This window comes from Fusarium proliferatum (genome assembly GCF_900067095.1).
Source record: "Fusarium proliferatum ET1 genome assembly, contig: FPRO_scaffold003, whole genome shotgun sequence".
NCBI classification, from domain to species: Eukaryota; Fungi; Ascomycota; class Sordariomycetes; order Hypocreales; family Nectriaceae; genus Fusarium; species Fusarium proliferatum.
Window position 1 is genome coordinate 807390 of NW_022194792.1, and position 13876 is coordinate 821265.

At 48.5% G+C, this 13876-nt stretch overlaps 6 protein-coding genes across 6 annotated transcripts; 3 read left to right on the forward strand and 3 right to left on the reverse strand.

Annotated features, from left to right (window-relative positions):
* Positions 1-38: 38 nt before the first annotated feature.
* On the reverse strand, positions 39-1661 carry FPRO_06886 (uncharacterized protein; the record flags this gene model as incomplete). Its single annotated transcript, XM_031228152.1, has 1 exon — positions 39-1661. The coding sequence occupies one exon, from the start codon at positions 1659-1661 to the stop codon at positions 39-41; it is 1623 nt and encodes a 540-aa protein (XP_031078516.1).
* A 782-nt stretch (positions 1662-2443) lies between these two features.
* Positions 2444-4108, forward strand: FPRO_06885 (uncharacterized protein; the record flags this gene model as incomplete). The annotated part of the gene is made up of 1 exon (XM_031228153.1): positions 2444-4108. The coding sequence occupies one exon, from the start codon at positions 2444-2446 to the stop codon at positions 4106-4108; it is 1665 nt and encodes a 554-aa protein (XP_031078517.1).
* Positions 4109-4510: 402 nt separating this feature from the next.
* FPRO_06884 (uncharacterized protein) lies at positions 4511-6983 on the forward strand (the record flags this gene model as incomplete). The annotated part of the gene is made up of 2 exons (XM_031228154.1): positions 4511-4819; positions 4881-6983. The coding sequence occupies 2 exons, from the start codon at positions 4511-4513 to the stop codon at positions 6981-6983; spliced, it is 2412 nt and encodes an 803-aa protein (XP_031078518.1).
* Positions 6984-7143: 160 nt separating this feature from the next.
* On the reverse strand, positions 7144-8646 carry FPRO_06883 (uncharacterized protein; the record flags this gene model as incomplete). Its single annotated transcript, XM_031228155.1, has 2 exons — positions 7144-7399; positions 7451-8646. 2 exons carry the CDS (start codon positions 8644-8646, stop codon positions 7144-7146), a joined length of 1452 nt encoding a protein of 483 aa, XP_031078519.1.
* Positions 8647-10179: 1533 nt separating this feature from the next.
* Positions 10180-10912, forward strand: FPRO_06882 (uncharacterized protein; the record flags this gene model as incomplete). Its single annotated transcript, XM_031228156.1, has 2 exons — positions 10180-10709; positions 10759-10912. The coding sequence occupies 2 exons, from the start codon at positions 10180-10182 to the stop codon at positions 10910-10912; spliced, it is 684 nt and encodes a 227-aa protein (XP_031078520.1).
* Positions 10913-11433: 521 nt separating this feature from the next.
* Positions 11434-13776, reverse strand: FPRO_06881 (uncharacterized protein; the record flags this gene model as incomplete). The annotated part of the gene is made up of 6 exons (XM_031228157.1): positions 11434-11847; positions 11904-12444; positions 12501-12837; positions 12900-13132; positions 13181-13638; positions 13690-13776. 6 exons carry the CDS (start codon positions 13774-13776, stop codon positions 11434-11436), a joined length of 2070 nt encoding a protein of 689 aa, XP_031078521.1.
* Between the last annotated feature and the right edge of the window lie 100 nt (positions 13777-13876).

A 13876-nucleotide genomic window follows, 5' to 3' on the forward strand; every position in this document is an offset into this window, starting at 1 on the left:
AGAAGAGAATGATTCCGAATATCCTCAAAATATTGATCCTAGTGCTGCAACATTTTCTGAACGTGGTCCCAATATCTCGGCGCAGCATGTCGTCGCAGACTCTTGCCCTTCCAAATCATGAACAAAAAAGTGCTAGTACATCCAAGAGAGAGGAAGCCCGCCATAATAAAACAATTCTGCAGACCCATATTTACATACCAAGGCGTGATTCCGTACGAGATGGCAAAGCCCAATGTGTTGCGAATAATAATGATGGAAGTAGTGGTGTCGCCGCTAATGTCCTTGAAACAATCGACGTTGTAAGACAAAGCGATTGAGCCGCCGGTAACGCAGCTGAAAGTGAGTACCATCAATCCAATTGCCAGACCGGCCCAGTGGATGTCGTTATCAGCGCCAACACCCCAAACAATGAGCCCGACGCAAGATAAGAAGGCCGACAAAGCCAACGGCCAGAGCCGCTGCTCGGGCTCTCGTACACCATTGTTTCTTCGAGCAAGGGAGAGAGTAAGGCGATCGGCAATGACACCAGCCCATAGACATCCAAGGACAGCGCCGATGATAGGGCCTACATAGATCAAGCCGACCATACTGGTAGACCAGTTGTACGGAGACGCGCTGAGGATGGGGCTAGTAGTGGCGTTCAGGACATTGTACCAACAAAGATTAATGCCGTAGATGAACCCCGCCCAGGCGACATTGGGGAAGAGGACCATGAGTGGCAGAGGAGCCAACATGGACTTGAACATGTTTGCTTTGGTTGGGCGACCGTCCTTTCTAGCAAAGAGCTTGAGATGAGTGGCGAGACTCTTCTTTGTGTGTACAGTGCCATGGAGTTGATCACTGTTGGCGATAGCGCCAGCACTCTCCATCTTTTCAGGTCTTTCGGTGTTGTTCTGTGTAGAGCCAACGTCATTCTCGGCTTGACCCTTCACAGATTCATCCCTGTCCTCAAGACCCTCAAAAGTCGGGCGAAAATAGATCGTTTCCTCCATAAAGAAGAAGAGGATAACAAAGCTGAATGCGGCGAAAATGGCACCGAAGTGCATGGTCCACCGCCAACCGTACGCATCGGCGAAGAAGCCAGCAACCACTGGTGCTAAGAAATTGGAGCCGAACAGAACAAAGACATATAAACTCATCCACGTTCCTCTCTCGTGTGCAAAGAAAATATCAGGAATACTGACTTCTGGAAGAGATTCGATAGGCGAGACGAAGAAGCCGAGGAGGATACGGTGAGCGTACCACTCGCCAGCCGATCGCGAATAAGCAGTCCAGACCATTAAAGGGACAGCAGCGATAGTAGAAAAGAGGTAAACACCTCGTCTTCCATACGTCAAGGCAATAGGCTGCCAGAACAGACAGCTCCATCCGAGAAAGAGGAACATGACACCAGTGCCTTGAACCAAGTCGGCGATGGAGATACCCGTGTCTTGAGAGATCTCTACAAGAACAGAGTACTGAAGAGTAGAGGGGAGACCAACGCCAAGAGTGTAGACGAATACCATGGCTGCCGATATGAGCTTGCGACGTCTGCTCCAATTGAGGGGATCTTCCGGGTCGTCGCTGGGACGAGGGACAAGTTCAATGTCATTGCCGTCGCTGCGACCAGCATCGACGAGATGGACTGTGCCGGGGACGACTTCAGAGTAGGCCTGAGCCATTGCGTGGATGATAATATGGCGATGAGGTTACAAAGTGTGAAAGGAGATGTTGTTCTCTACTGCTAATTGATACCAGAGCCCGGATATATATGCATGTGGTATGATAGGCACACTGCTTAATCTCAACCTATCACGATCCACTCCCCCAAAAGATCGGTATCAGTGCTCGGACGTAAGGAGCGCTTCCGGCAACGATCCCTCACGCGGCAGTTCCAGCCTTGATAAAAGCCACTGATGAACACCTTATCACTTCTGGATTAGACCTCAACCGTCTAGGTTATCTCCGTCCTAGTCGCAGAAGCGAAACGCGGGGTAAAGCATGATAACCGCGCTGGCATGGCGTACGTGGAGATTACCGCTATCTCGGATTGTGAACTACCGATGCTTCACCAGATAACAATAGGTCTAATGCAAATCGCTTACGGCAAGAGTTGACGAAACGGGAAAGTCTATGAGACCGCGATCATGAACATCATGCGGGGAACTTGATGGGTGGCTAAGCTGATCCGCGGTAATACATCTCATTGGTTGCCGTGAAGCTAGGCATCATTCCAAGACGAGAGATCGGCAGGGATCCTTATCATGGTTCGTGAAGCACTGAAGACGTCAGAGCGGTTGGATAAAATGGGGGGCTTGATTGCTCGTGTTGGTATTGCCAGCTTCTACCGCTCAGCTCGGCATGATGAAAACTCCGCGATTACGTATATAAACGCAGCCTGTCATGACACCCTCTACAGCATTGTAACCCTTATCTGTCATCTAATCAGGAGGTCTTTTTCATCATGTCATCCAAGATTGTCCCCGTCATTCAACCAGTCCCTCTACAAACTGGTCCGCCAGAGTATGAAGCTCTGCGGACATCCATCCTCGAAGAGTTCGGCAGTACTGTGCCAGAAGAACTCCGTCTTCCAAAACGCCTCATCGACAATCCTCCCAAGAACGTAACCGACATCCCCAAAACCTGTGGTATCTTGACCGATCAAGAAATCGACATCACAGAGAACTACGACGCTACAGCACTTGCAGCTGCAATCGCATCACGAAAATTTACATCCGTCGCTGTCGTCACTGCCTTTGCGAAAAGAGCTATTATCGCTCATCAGCTTACATGCTGCCTGACACAATGGTGGTTCGAAAAGGCGGTTTTGACTGCCCAGTTGCTTGACCAATATCAAAACAACGCTGGAATGACCTGCGGTCCTTTACATGGCGTTCCAGTCAGTATTAAGGAACACATGCCGGCCAGTAACCATTGGTCCAATGTTGGGTACTTGGCGACTCGAAAATTTGACACGGAGGATTGTCAGATGGTTAAGATTCTCAGGGATGCGGGTGCTGTTCTGTTCTGCAAGACGAACCAACCCCAGTCAATCATGCATCTTGAGACAACATCGCCTTGGGGAAGAACCTTGAATCCCCACAACATCAACCTATCGGCTGGTGGGTCCACGGGTGGCGAAGCTGCTCTTATCGCTCTCCGAGGTTCAGTTTTAGGCATTGGTACGGATATTGGAGGAAGTGTTCGTGGACCAGCTGGCTTCTGCGGTATCTATGGTCTCAAGACGACATCCTACGTTTTCCCTCAGAAAGACTTCTTACCAGGTGGTTTTGCCGCTGAACTGAATGTCTTATGCTCGGCTGGGCCAATGTGCACCTCACTTCGTGACGTTGACCTGCTCATGTCGATCGTCTCTAGTTCTCGTCCTTGGCTCAAAGACCCTCGACTTGTTCCTCTTCATTGGACGGGACGGTTGACGGAAAACAAGCCGTTGAAGATTGGACTCATGATCAGTGACGGGGTCATCACTCCACAGCCTCCTGTGACAAGAGCTCTTGAGTGGGCAGCCCGGGAGCTCCGATCTAGAGGGTTCGATGTGAAACCCTTCCAACCCTACGGGATGGCAGAAGCGATGAATGGTATTCGCCGTGCGTACTGGCCTGACGGAGGCAAAACAGTCAAAGAGTATCTCGCAGCCACGAACGAACCCATGAACACCTTGACTCAATGGATCATTCGAGACGCTGAAGGTCCCGGACTGGATGCCAATGGCGTCCTCAAGCTTCGTGTAGAGCGCGATGATTTTAGATGCCGTTTCGCAGAGCACTGGGAGTCAGAAGACGTGGACTTTGTAATTTGCCCTGTATTTGTTGGCCCGGCGTGTTCTCACGAGACAGCGCTCTACTGGAATTACACCGCGCTCTGGAACTACGTTGACTACCCCGGCATTGTTATTCCGACACCTATCAAGGCCGGGGCGAGAGGAACTGAGAACTATCCACCGAATAGTACTCCTCTAAGTAAGGAAGAGGAACAGGTCAGAAAATTCTGGGCTGATGGTGATTTTGAGGGAGCGCCTATCAATTTGCAGGTGGTTGCGAGGAAATATCATGACAATGATCTTTTCGCGGCGGTGACGGAGATTGACAAGGTCATAAATAAGCAATAATTGGATTATTTATTGGACCTTTGAAACATGAGATGTGATTGGTAGATGAGTGGCCAACCAGAGTGATAAGCACATATGTGCGGTCAGCACGCACCACAGCGTTTTAGGAGGGAAAGAAAACCAAAAACCTTCATCGCAGATAACAAAAAGATGGAGATAATCTAGTCTAAGTTTATCATAAGTTTAGTTACCTCTTGCTGGGTTTTTTTCCTTTTTTTTGCATCCCATATCACAGCCGATGTTTTCTTGCTCCCCGACGGCTGTTGACTGAGGAGACTTTCGCTATTTCGAAGGCCAAGTATTATCCTTGATTGATTTGGGCGACTGCAAACTAATTACCTACTAATCGGAGCCATATACAGCCATCAATGATCTAACAATCTTATCATTAAACTCTAAAAAATGCTTGGATCTACGCCCACGGACCGGCCTTCCAAGGTTGAGCCAGGCCCATCGGAACGGCTTCAGTATTCTCACAACTACCCACCACCAAACAACCCTCCTGGGGTCAACCACTTACATGTGCCGGCTTATGGCACACCTCCACAAGTTGCACACTATCCGCCTCCGCCTTTGAATCCGCCCCCTGCCCCTTCTACGGCTCATGTATATCGTCCTTCTGAACCCTCACCTTATGGGTTGGACCCAGGGGTTGCGTCTACGACTAGACTGAGAACCTCGATTGCCTGTAGATATTGCCGCAAGCGAAAGGTTTGTCTAATCATGAGACCAAGTTCATTCTGCACAGTAGTAAGTTACTAATACCTCGCAGATCAGATGTAGTGGTAAAGACAGTGCACTTGGCAGTAAATGCCAAAATTGCTCAGGGATGAACCAGGAATGCATATTCTCAGACATCAAACCGGCGTCAGCCTTTGATCCTGATATTGCCTGCGGGTTTGTTTTACCGAGGGATGGGGTTAATGGTTCTCTCGGAGAACCCTCCATCCAAACACAAGACCAGAATCGCGATATCGGTAGCTCTGGATACGGATCCTATCCAAGTTTGTCGGAGTATTATTATCCTCAGTACTATCACCCTCCTCCACGAGATGATTATGGCTATGGTCCGAGACCATACTACGACCAAGGGCAAGACGACGAGGACTCGCTTAAAGCCTACCCCACATGGGCAAAGCATCTTCAGGAACTTACTTCCAGTTTAAGTGATAACCAAACCAGTGTCTTCCTTGATCTAGACAACGAAGCTTTTGATTATACCGTCTCTGTTGTGCCCATCAATTCAGTGTCAACGGTTGGTGGTCATGATGTTTCGGAGACTAGGAAAAGCCACAATGCTACGAGTCCAGAAAGGTCTGTTCAGACACTGCAAGATCATAGGCAGCAGGCTGCATTGGCCATTCCGAGTTTTCCACCTCCTCAAGGCCTTAAGCGTCGACCTCTGGCAGCCTTACCTGAGATACTACAGGATCAAGACCGGGAATCCCTTAAATTGGGAGAAGTCTCTGGCACTGGCCTTGGAACGAAGTTGACAACGCGAGTTGAGGCCTCAAAGGAATCTATCGAGCTTCCGGATCCAGCAAAGTTGAGCATAAGATCCCCCACCACTTCATCATCTCCAACTGTATCATCCAATATAGACGTGGACTCAATATCTGGAGATTCCGAAGGTCAGTTTGATGGGAACAGCCTGGAGTACTGCCTCTTCAGCCGAGTTTTCTGCCGTTTAGCGATTCTTAGTCAGGGTGAGACGACGGTAAGAGGGAAATCGAACAGCAGCGGTTCAAAAGGAAAGCAAGTTGCAAAGAGTGGCTCTGCAAGCTCTTCTACAACCAGAGATACAGCGAGCACTACAGGGGAATGGAAGAATCGACGGCAAGGCGACGACAATGGTGATGAAAGCAAAGATAGACAGAACGAGCCCCCTAAGAAGAGAGGCAAGACAAGTCAATCCCACTGTGACGAACGATCGCAGTTTCTAGCATGCCCATACTGGAAGGCGGATTCGAGAAAGTATTGGGATTGCTTCCTCAAGAAGAACGACACAATCGCACACTTGAAGCAACATCTGACGCGCCGTCATACACCCAAGTATTACTGTCAAATATGCTACCAAACCTTTAGAGACTTTGACCTTTTTGACTCACACGCGCTAGAGAGATCGTGCACAAGAGGTCCCTCTGCGAAACTGGAAGGTATATCTCAGAAGCAAAAGAATCAGCTTTCTCTAAAGAGCAAGGGATCTGTTGAACAACAGTGGTATACCGTATGGTCGATCCTCTTTCCTGATATGGAACCCCCTGCTACGATATACATTTATTCGACACAATCCGAAGACTTTTGCCGGATTCAGGAGTTTGCGCAACGAGAGGGAGTGGCCATTATGCTAGATGAGCTGGAGTCTAATGGACTTGTGGTCCGACCGGATGCATCCAACCAACTGCTCCGATCGACCGTCCAGAGAGCTATGGTGTCGATCTTCAGAAGCTACTCCGTCAGGCGCGAACCGAGCTCCGAAGCAGAAGAGCCGATCGTCATCCAAGATTTGCAACCAGATAATGAAGCATCATTTCAGCAAGAACCAACTACTGGAAGTCAAATTGGTCATGGGAATCTTCCCACCACATCCGCTGATGTGAACTGGATAGTGGACGAAGGTATGGACGATGCTGGAATTGAGAGGCTAAGTAGACCAAGCATAAGTACATGGTCACAATTACCAACCGCGACTTCATGGCTTCCCAGAGGGGTTGTGCAGGATAACACCGAGGATGAGTCATGGGGACCAGCTTTTCCTGATGAGCCAGCATTTGGGGAAAGTTCGTCAGGAAACGATCTACCTTTCAACTTTGAGAGCTCAGACATGTTAGACTTGGATGCCTTATTGCGAGATGTGATAAGTACCGAAGCATAGTCAAGGTACGATGGCGAATAAGTAGGATGGTTTTGACCTGAACAAATATCGCACATTACACCCACTAATACACGCATAACAACTTCCGCCAAAGTTAAGAGGGGTTTGATTAATGTGAATTTGCATATAATGAGCCAAAATATCATTATTTGTGTATAATCTATTGTCCTTGAACATCAATATCACACCGTCCTGCTTTGGGAACTATGAAGAACTCGCCGACCTGCGTCATCATCTCATTCGTCATGCCACGATGTAACCTTAAGCCTCTACACTCACGAAAAAGCATTGCCAAAGTGACAAGGATCTCCATCCGAGCCACATGCATCCCGACACATCTTCTGGCACCGATGTTAAAAGGGACATGTGCTCGTTTCATTTCTGGGGTTGGATTCAGGAACCTGGTGGCCTCAAATCTTTTCAAGTCAGCAATTGCGCTCAAAACTTCTAAGGTAGAAATCACGTACCTATCCGGCTCGGGAAAGACATCTTCAAGCCGGGAAATGAGCCATCCAGTCGTGTAGACCATTGTACCTCCAGGGATTTCCCAGTCATGAACCGAGATTCCACTTGGAGGTACAATTCTCTCTACCAGTGCTGCTGCAGGATTGTACATTCTGAGGACCTCTTCCAAGACACTGTTCAAGAGGGGGAGAGCCTCAACATCCTTCGCCGTGAAGCCCATGGGCAGACTGATGACCTCCTCTTCGATCTGTCTCCGGAGCTCAGGATCTCTAACGATCTCCCATGTCGCATATGTTAAAGTAGTAGCTGTACTATCCGAACCCGCAACAAGAAGCATGCTAACCTCAGAGCTCAACTCATCATCGTTCAAGCTGGGTTTCTTGCCCTTAACCTCGTGACTCAATAAGTGACGGGCGATACTCGGGCCGCAATTTGACGAAACCCTCAGCTCCCCGAGGGCTGCTGTTACTCGGTTGAAGATGGTTTCAGTAACTTGACCAACTTCCCTCAGCCAAGTGATAGGAGACCATTTGAATAAAGATATGAGTCTGCGGGGGAGTACTGCTTGAAAGACAACAGAAGGACCAGCATTGCTCAAGGCCGTATAAAGGGGCAGCCCTTTCCCACCCGAACGTAACAAGTTGAAGGATTTGCCAAAAGACATCTCGCTGACGACATCAACCGCCAAGCAGCGCCACCATTTGTAGACGTCGGTTTGGCCTTTCTCGGCCTCATTCTTGATATTGGCTACCGCCTGACTAGCCAAGCCCTGAATCTTTACTTCCTGTTCTTCCTTTATTGACGCAAAACCTCTGCCTATGATCCGTTTGCGTTCAGAGTGGATACGGGGATCTCGCATGGTGAAGAGCATAGACGAGTGGCTGAAGCGGATATGGTCAAAGACAGGTGCTTTCAAGCAATGGCTACCCACACCGTGTACTTTGTAGTAGCCATCGACGCTGTTAATCGAAACCTCCTTGGGTCCAACTCTGACTACTGGACCGTGAGCTTTGTGAAGATGGCGAAGATGCTGGCGACTGGTTCCGACTGCCCTTGTGTATAGCAACGGAAGACCAGTGAAGTGGGTGTACCATGGTCCAGGGAGGCGTGAAAGTGGACCACAGTAGTAGTTAAACGTAGCTCTAAGCACAAAAGCTAAGAGAATAACTGAGAGGACAGGTATAATGGAGAGAATCATTGCTTCAACCAAAGGTTGTAGTGCTTGTCGTCAACTAAATCGTATAGAATCATGCCGATCTGTGGATCTAGGCTACTTTATGTACAACAACACTCTCTTATTCTAGTCCACTATCCATGCTCCAAAATTTCACCAAGATATCCTCAAGTCTGGAACAGCTTCTAATCTTTGGGGGCTGACTAGCTCAGCCCTGAGAGTCAAGGGTGAAATCCCATAAGCGCCGCTGAATAAAGCAATTCTGTCATGATACCCGCGATGTCACTTATCTCATGCACGATCGGGGTCTAAATTGCCAGCTGGCATGGTATCATGTGTACTATTTTAGTGCCTTGCGGACGGGCCAGGCCGCGTCTACTGGGTCTTCTTCACATGTCAGGATCTCACAACGCTTGGTATACTGACTCGAATGGGCATCTGAAACCTATAAGCCACTATGTAGTACAAGAATAGCCACTGAAGATGAGGGAATTTCTATCAGCCTTCTAGAAAGGGTAGTACACGGAAGAAATCGATGATGTTGTTACTCCTTCCGGCTTGTATTCCGGATCCACTTTCTTTCTGCATGATACCTTGCAAATATTGGTTAATGCCCTACAGCCGCATATGCACTGCGCCTTGTAAGCCTTACGAATACCACTCAAGTCCAAAAGTGGCCGAGATATCCGAAACGGTTGAACTTTGAGGGCTTTTTTATCAGCCATATCCTGGGTCATGCAGATGTTAAGGGGTCACTTTACGGGCGCTTAGTCAAAAGCCTTATGACCCCTGCTGCATTGGTCTCGCATAGGCACAGTCATCATTGGCTTCGTTGGGCTACTTCAGGTAATGATGCTCCGCCACGTGGTACGGAAGAGTCGAGATGCCGCAGAGTAAAATCTCTTCTGAAGACTTGTGTGTGGTTTAACAAGATGACATGTGAAACCATCTATGTGACCTGCGATCTCAGCCGCAGCTGTCTTATCATCGGAGACCCTTTGAACTGGAAATCGGTAGATAATAACACAATCAGTTCGCAATATTCTTATCAGGTCTCTTGTATCATTTCACTTCAATGCACCATCTGCTGCAAGCCTGGTAACAACAGCTGAAAGCTTTTGTTCAAATCACGACAGCACAATGCGAGACTATTCAGAAACCCGCCAACAGCGCTTACGTTTTACGCAAGTGCAGTTTTCTCCCCATTCTTGGATCATTCACTGCTTTTTGCTTGAGCCCGCTCATGTAAGAGAACGGGGGCGAATCTGCAGGAGACACGAGCTATTTTCGCTCCACCGGAAAAATAAGCACTAAATCTGGTACGCGATGATACCCTTGCAAATGGCACCCAACCTTGCTGCGATCTTATCAGTACCTCTGAGGCTGAGCATTTATCGTGGACTTTGGGGTCCGGGTGAAAATTTGCTGCCGCAGGTGGTTATTAATAGATATCGCTGTAGGATCTTATTCATAGCGTGCAACGTCTGATATAATTGCGATATCCTGCGAACCGCCATCTTCGTAGCTTCATTTCCTGAAACTCATCCGAGTTTGAACATGCCGTACACTAGGACAAGCAACTCGCCTACACAGGCTAGCCCAACGAAGATCTTCTTACATGGTCTTGGGGCACTCTCCTTTTCTTATAGCTTTTACCTCTTGACAACATGGGACTCAGCATACTCTGATTCTTTCGGATGGTACTTTCAGCTTCTCACGGTTGTGGGACTCACCTTATCTCTTATCACATCTAGCTTTGGCCTCGTCGCAGATCTTACGAGACACGATGGCTTCTCAAGGACCAAAGATACCATCTCACTCCTTGCGACGCCTCTCGAAGTCATGATTGCTGTCCTATACTGGTCTATCAAATTCCACGACCCATCATTACTCATGCCAGCCGACCTTGTCATCAATCCTTGGGCTGACCTTGGATACCACCTGGTACCTGCGGTGCTGTTAGTACCGGACTTGCTGTTGTACAGTCCCCGAGCGACTATTACAACGAGGAGCATGATGGTCACCAGTACCATTTTAGCTGTTGTTTATTGGTGCTGGATTGAGTTGTGTTATTACCAAAATGGCTGGTAGGCATAGCTGTCACATATAATCTGGTTCACCAGCTAACAATTATAGGTATCCTTATCCCATGATGGATCAGTTCAGTGCCATTCAGCGGGTTGCAGTCTTCGTTGGGTCATCAGGTTTACTGACGTTGACATCGTCTTCTCTTCAATGGGTACACGGCAAGGTGCACAGTCTTGATGTGACGAAGGTCAAACCGAACTGAAAATGTCAACACTTTAAGGTCAGGTCACTGCGGACTCGGAATGAGGGAATAAGACAGAGAGGGATTTCCGTTCCAGCTTGCGGTGTTCAATGTGGTGAGTCAGTGCGCTGGAAGATTAGGGTTTTACAGGGAAATTGGCCAATGGACACATGAAGTTTTGTGTCTTAAGACCCAGTGAATCAGTCTAACTAGTTCACCATATCGAAGAGTTCAAACCTGCAGATATATCAATTTTACAAGACAAAATTCCTCTTGTGAAGCACTGAGGTGAAGTAGCACTGAAAGAGCGAAAGCATGGCCAAAGTAAACAATAACAACACCATACAGGACACCAGCACAACACAATCTCGGCATATTCTTATCCGTCCCTCATCAACCTCTAAGGCAGGAGTCATATCTTGAAGCCTCAATTGGCCTGACGAGGTAAAGCGCATAGCAGGTCTCATCCCTCAGCCAGATCCAGCCACTTCACCTGGCCGATGTAGCCCTGGGTTTTATGTTGATATCTATACATAGTAATATCATGCCATCTGGGAAGAGAAACCAGTTAGCAAGTCTAAGTCCATGTTCCAATCGACCGAAGCCCCAATATCCAAGAGATCATCGCCAATATCGAGGAGTCCTTCTGTCTGGCACCATTCAAAAAGATTATTATGATGCCAATCAGGAGTCTCATCGATGCTCTGAGTTACATGCTCCATGGCCCTATCTGTAACCCCAAAATGGGCATTCGTGAAGGCTCTCGCGGAATCCTGGGCACTTGGATACTCTGGAGACTCGATATACGTGGTTGTGATGACATCTTCCTCCCGTGCCGGACTATTGACTCCAGTCATCGGGACTTCAATACCCCTTGAATCAGCCCCAGCGGCATTTTGATCGATGAGATCGACAGGTCCCAATATTTGAGCAGCAGCATGCTGCAGGCTCCGAGTCTATGGATGTATGTCAGGGTATTCTCATGGACAAGTCAGTTGTTAGGTCGACTTACCATTGGTTCTAAATGCTCCCAGAAAGTCTCGAGAATACTGAGTATATCGATACTATCCTGAATCAGTGTCACAAGCGCCTGTGAAACATGATCCCGTGTATGTCCATCGTCATGATGTCGGCGAGCCCGGGATCTCAAGAGTGTGAGGATGATTGAGGTCGACACAAAGCTGGCAAAGCCGACATGTGAACTGAGCTTAGATAGATCCTGCCGTTTGGCAATGTAGTCCCGAATCAGATGCCCGTGGTGAATCGCATGCTTCGCGATTGTTTGCGCATGGCTCTGGGTCCTCCCACCCACGATAGCCCTTTGGCCAGAGAAAAGAGACACCAGGGGGCAGAGAAGAACTATTTGGCAAAGATGGTATAACGAGTGCAGTCCCAGCAACCGTGCAATATCACGACCGGCACCCTCGTTACCCGCAACGTAATGAGGAAAGTGGCTCGATTCATAAATGTCTTTGGCCAAGCTGGACAAATGTAGGATATGAGTGACGTCTGGACTTTCCCGCTTGTCTCTGTTTATGAGCTGAATTTTAACCCTAGACAACGAATGGAGCATTAGTGGCGCTATTGAAGCTTGTGACTGGGAACTTACCAAACCCCCATGAGCCTCATGTGTTCTGCCATTATTGATGGAGGATTCGGCTCTTCTATGAGCGCTTCCGACTTCCATTCGACATTCATGCAATACCGTCGCGCATCATTTCCTTCACTAGCAAAGACATCTGATGCAACGGGAAGTGGCACGTTACAAGCTTCCTCCCAGGCATTCTTCGCATATGCTTCTGGAAAGGAAGAGATACACATTGTTGACCAGCATGCCCAAAAACAACCATGTTTTCTTTCTATAAGCTGCAGCTCATCCTTTGTCCTTGTACCATTGTCTGGGATATTGAAGGAGCGAAATGTAGTAGCTGAGGCATAGGCCATAACTAGTTTGAGGCATGTTTAGCTGAGAGGACTCAACGTTCTAATGGCAGATTGTCGCACATACCAGCGTTTATACGAGCTCGACCTAAGTCTCTTGTCGCAAACCAGTACAGGTTGAGACATGAAAGTGCTTGAACTACTTGGACGGTTGGTCGATCTGTGAGGAGCCAAGCCTCGCGTCTTGCTGACTCGGCCCAGGCATCCCCATAACCAGCATATGTAGTAAATGCTGCCAGCTCTGGAGAGACAGCATGACTACCGAGTCTAGGTGGTTGAAATCGTGGTTTACGAAGAAATCTTTGACAATGTTAGTATCATAGGACGGCTTTTGAAGAAGATGCCTACAATGACGACAGGGCAAATATGCTCCTTAATAGATATGGGGGTATACTACCATCCAAGTAAGACTCAAAGAGCTGGGTGCGATTAAAAAGCAATGTAGCGTTGTATAACCGTTCAAAGTATATATCTAAGAGCGCGAGGCCAATAGCTCGTGGCGGTAGATCGTCTAGGCCAGGATCAGCAAATCTTGAGACTCCATGTTCTGTCGGTAGTGGCCCAGCGCCAACTTGGCCAACACTGTGGATTCTCGGAGTTACTGAAGGACTTGTAACTGCGCCAACGTTGAGCTCTGTCGACTCTGGAGTCACTGGAGCTGCATCAGAGACAGGTCGGATCCGCTCGGTCCGTACGGAATCGCGACGAGCTGTGAGACGTCTCCGATCGGCCAACTCAGGATAGGTGCAGGTGACTGAGAAGCGGCTACATCGCGTGCAGGTTGGACGTTGACGACTGCAACGAAGCTGTCGGCCCGAGTGTCAGCAGTTGGCGTTTTGGGAGAGGACTTGGCGAACCTTCTGTCTACGACATCTCTCGCAAGCTGTACGTGAGAGGGAGCTTTCAGACCCTGGACGCGGGGAGTCAGTGTCTGCTGCGCTCATCTTATCTGCAGGCAAAGATTAATCGCGCTTGTTGATGACCAGAGAGGCGTTGGTGATAAATCGGGATTTCGGTTGTCCAAAACTATTTCGGACCGAAAGT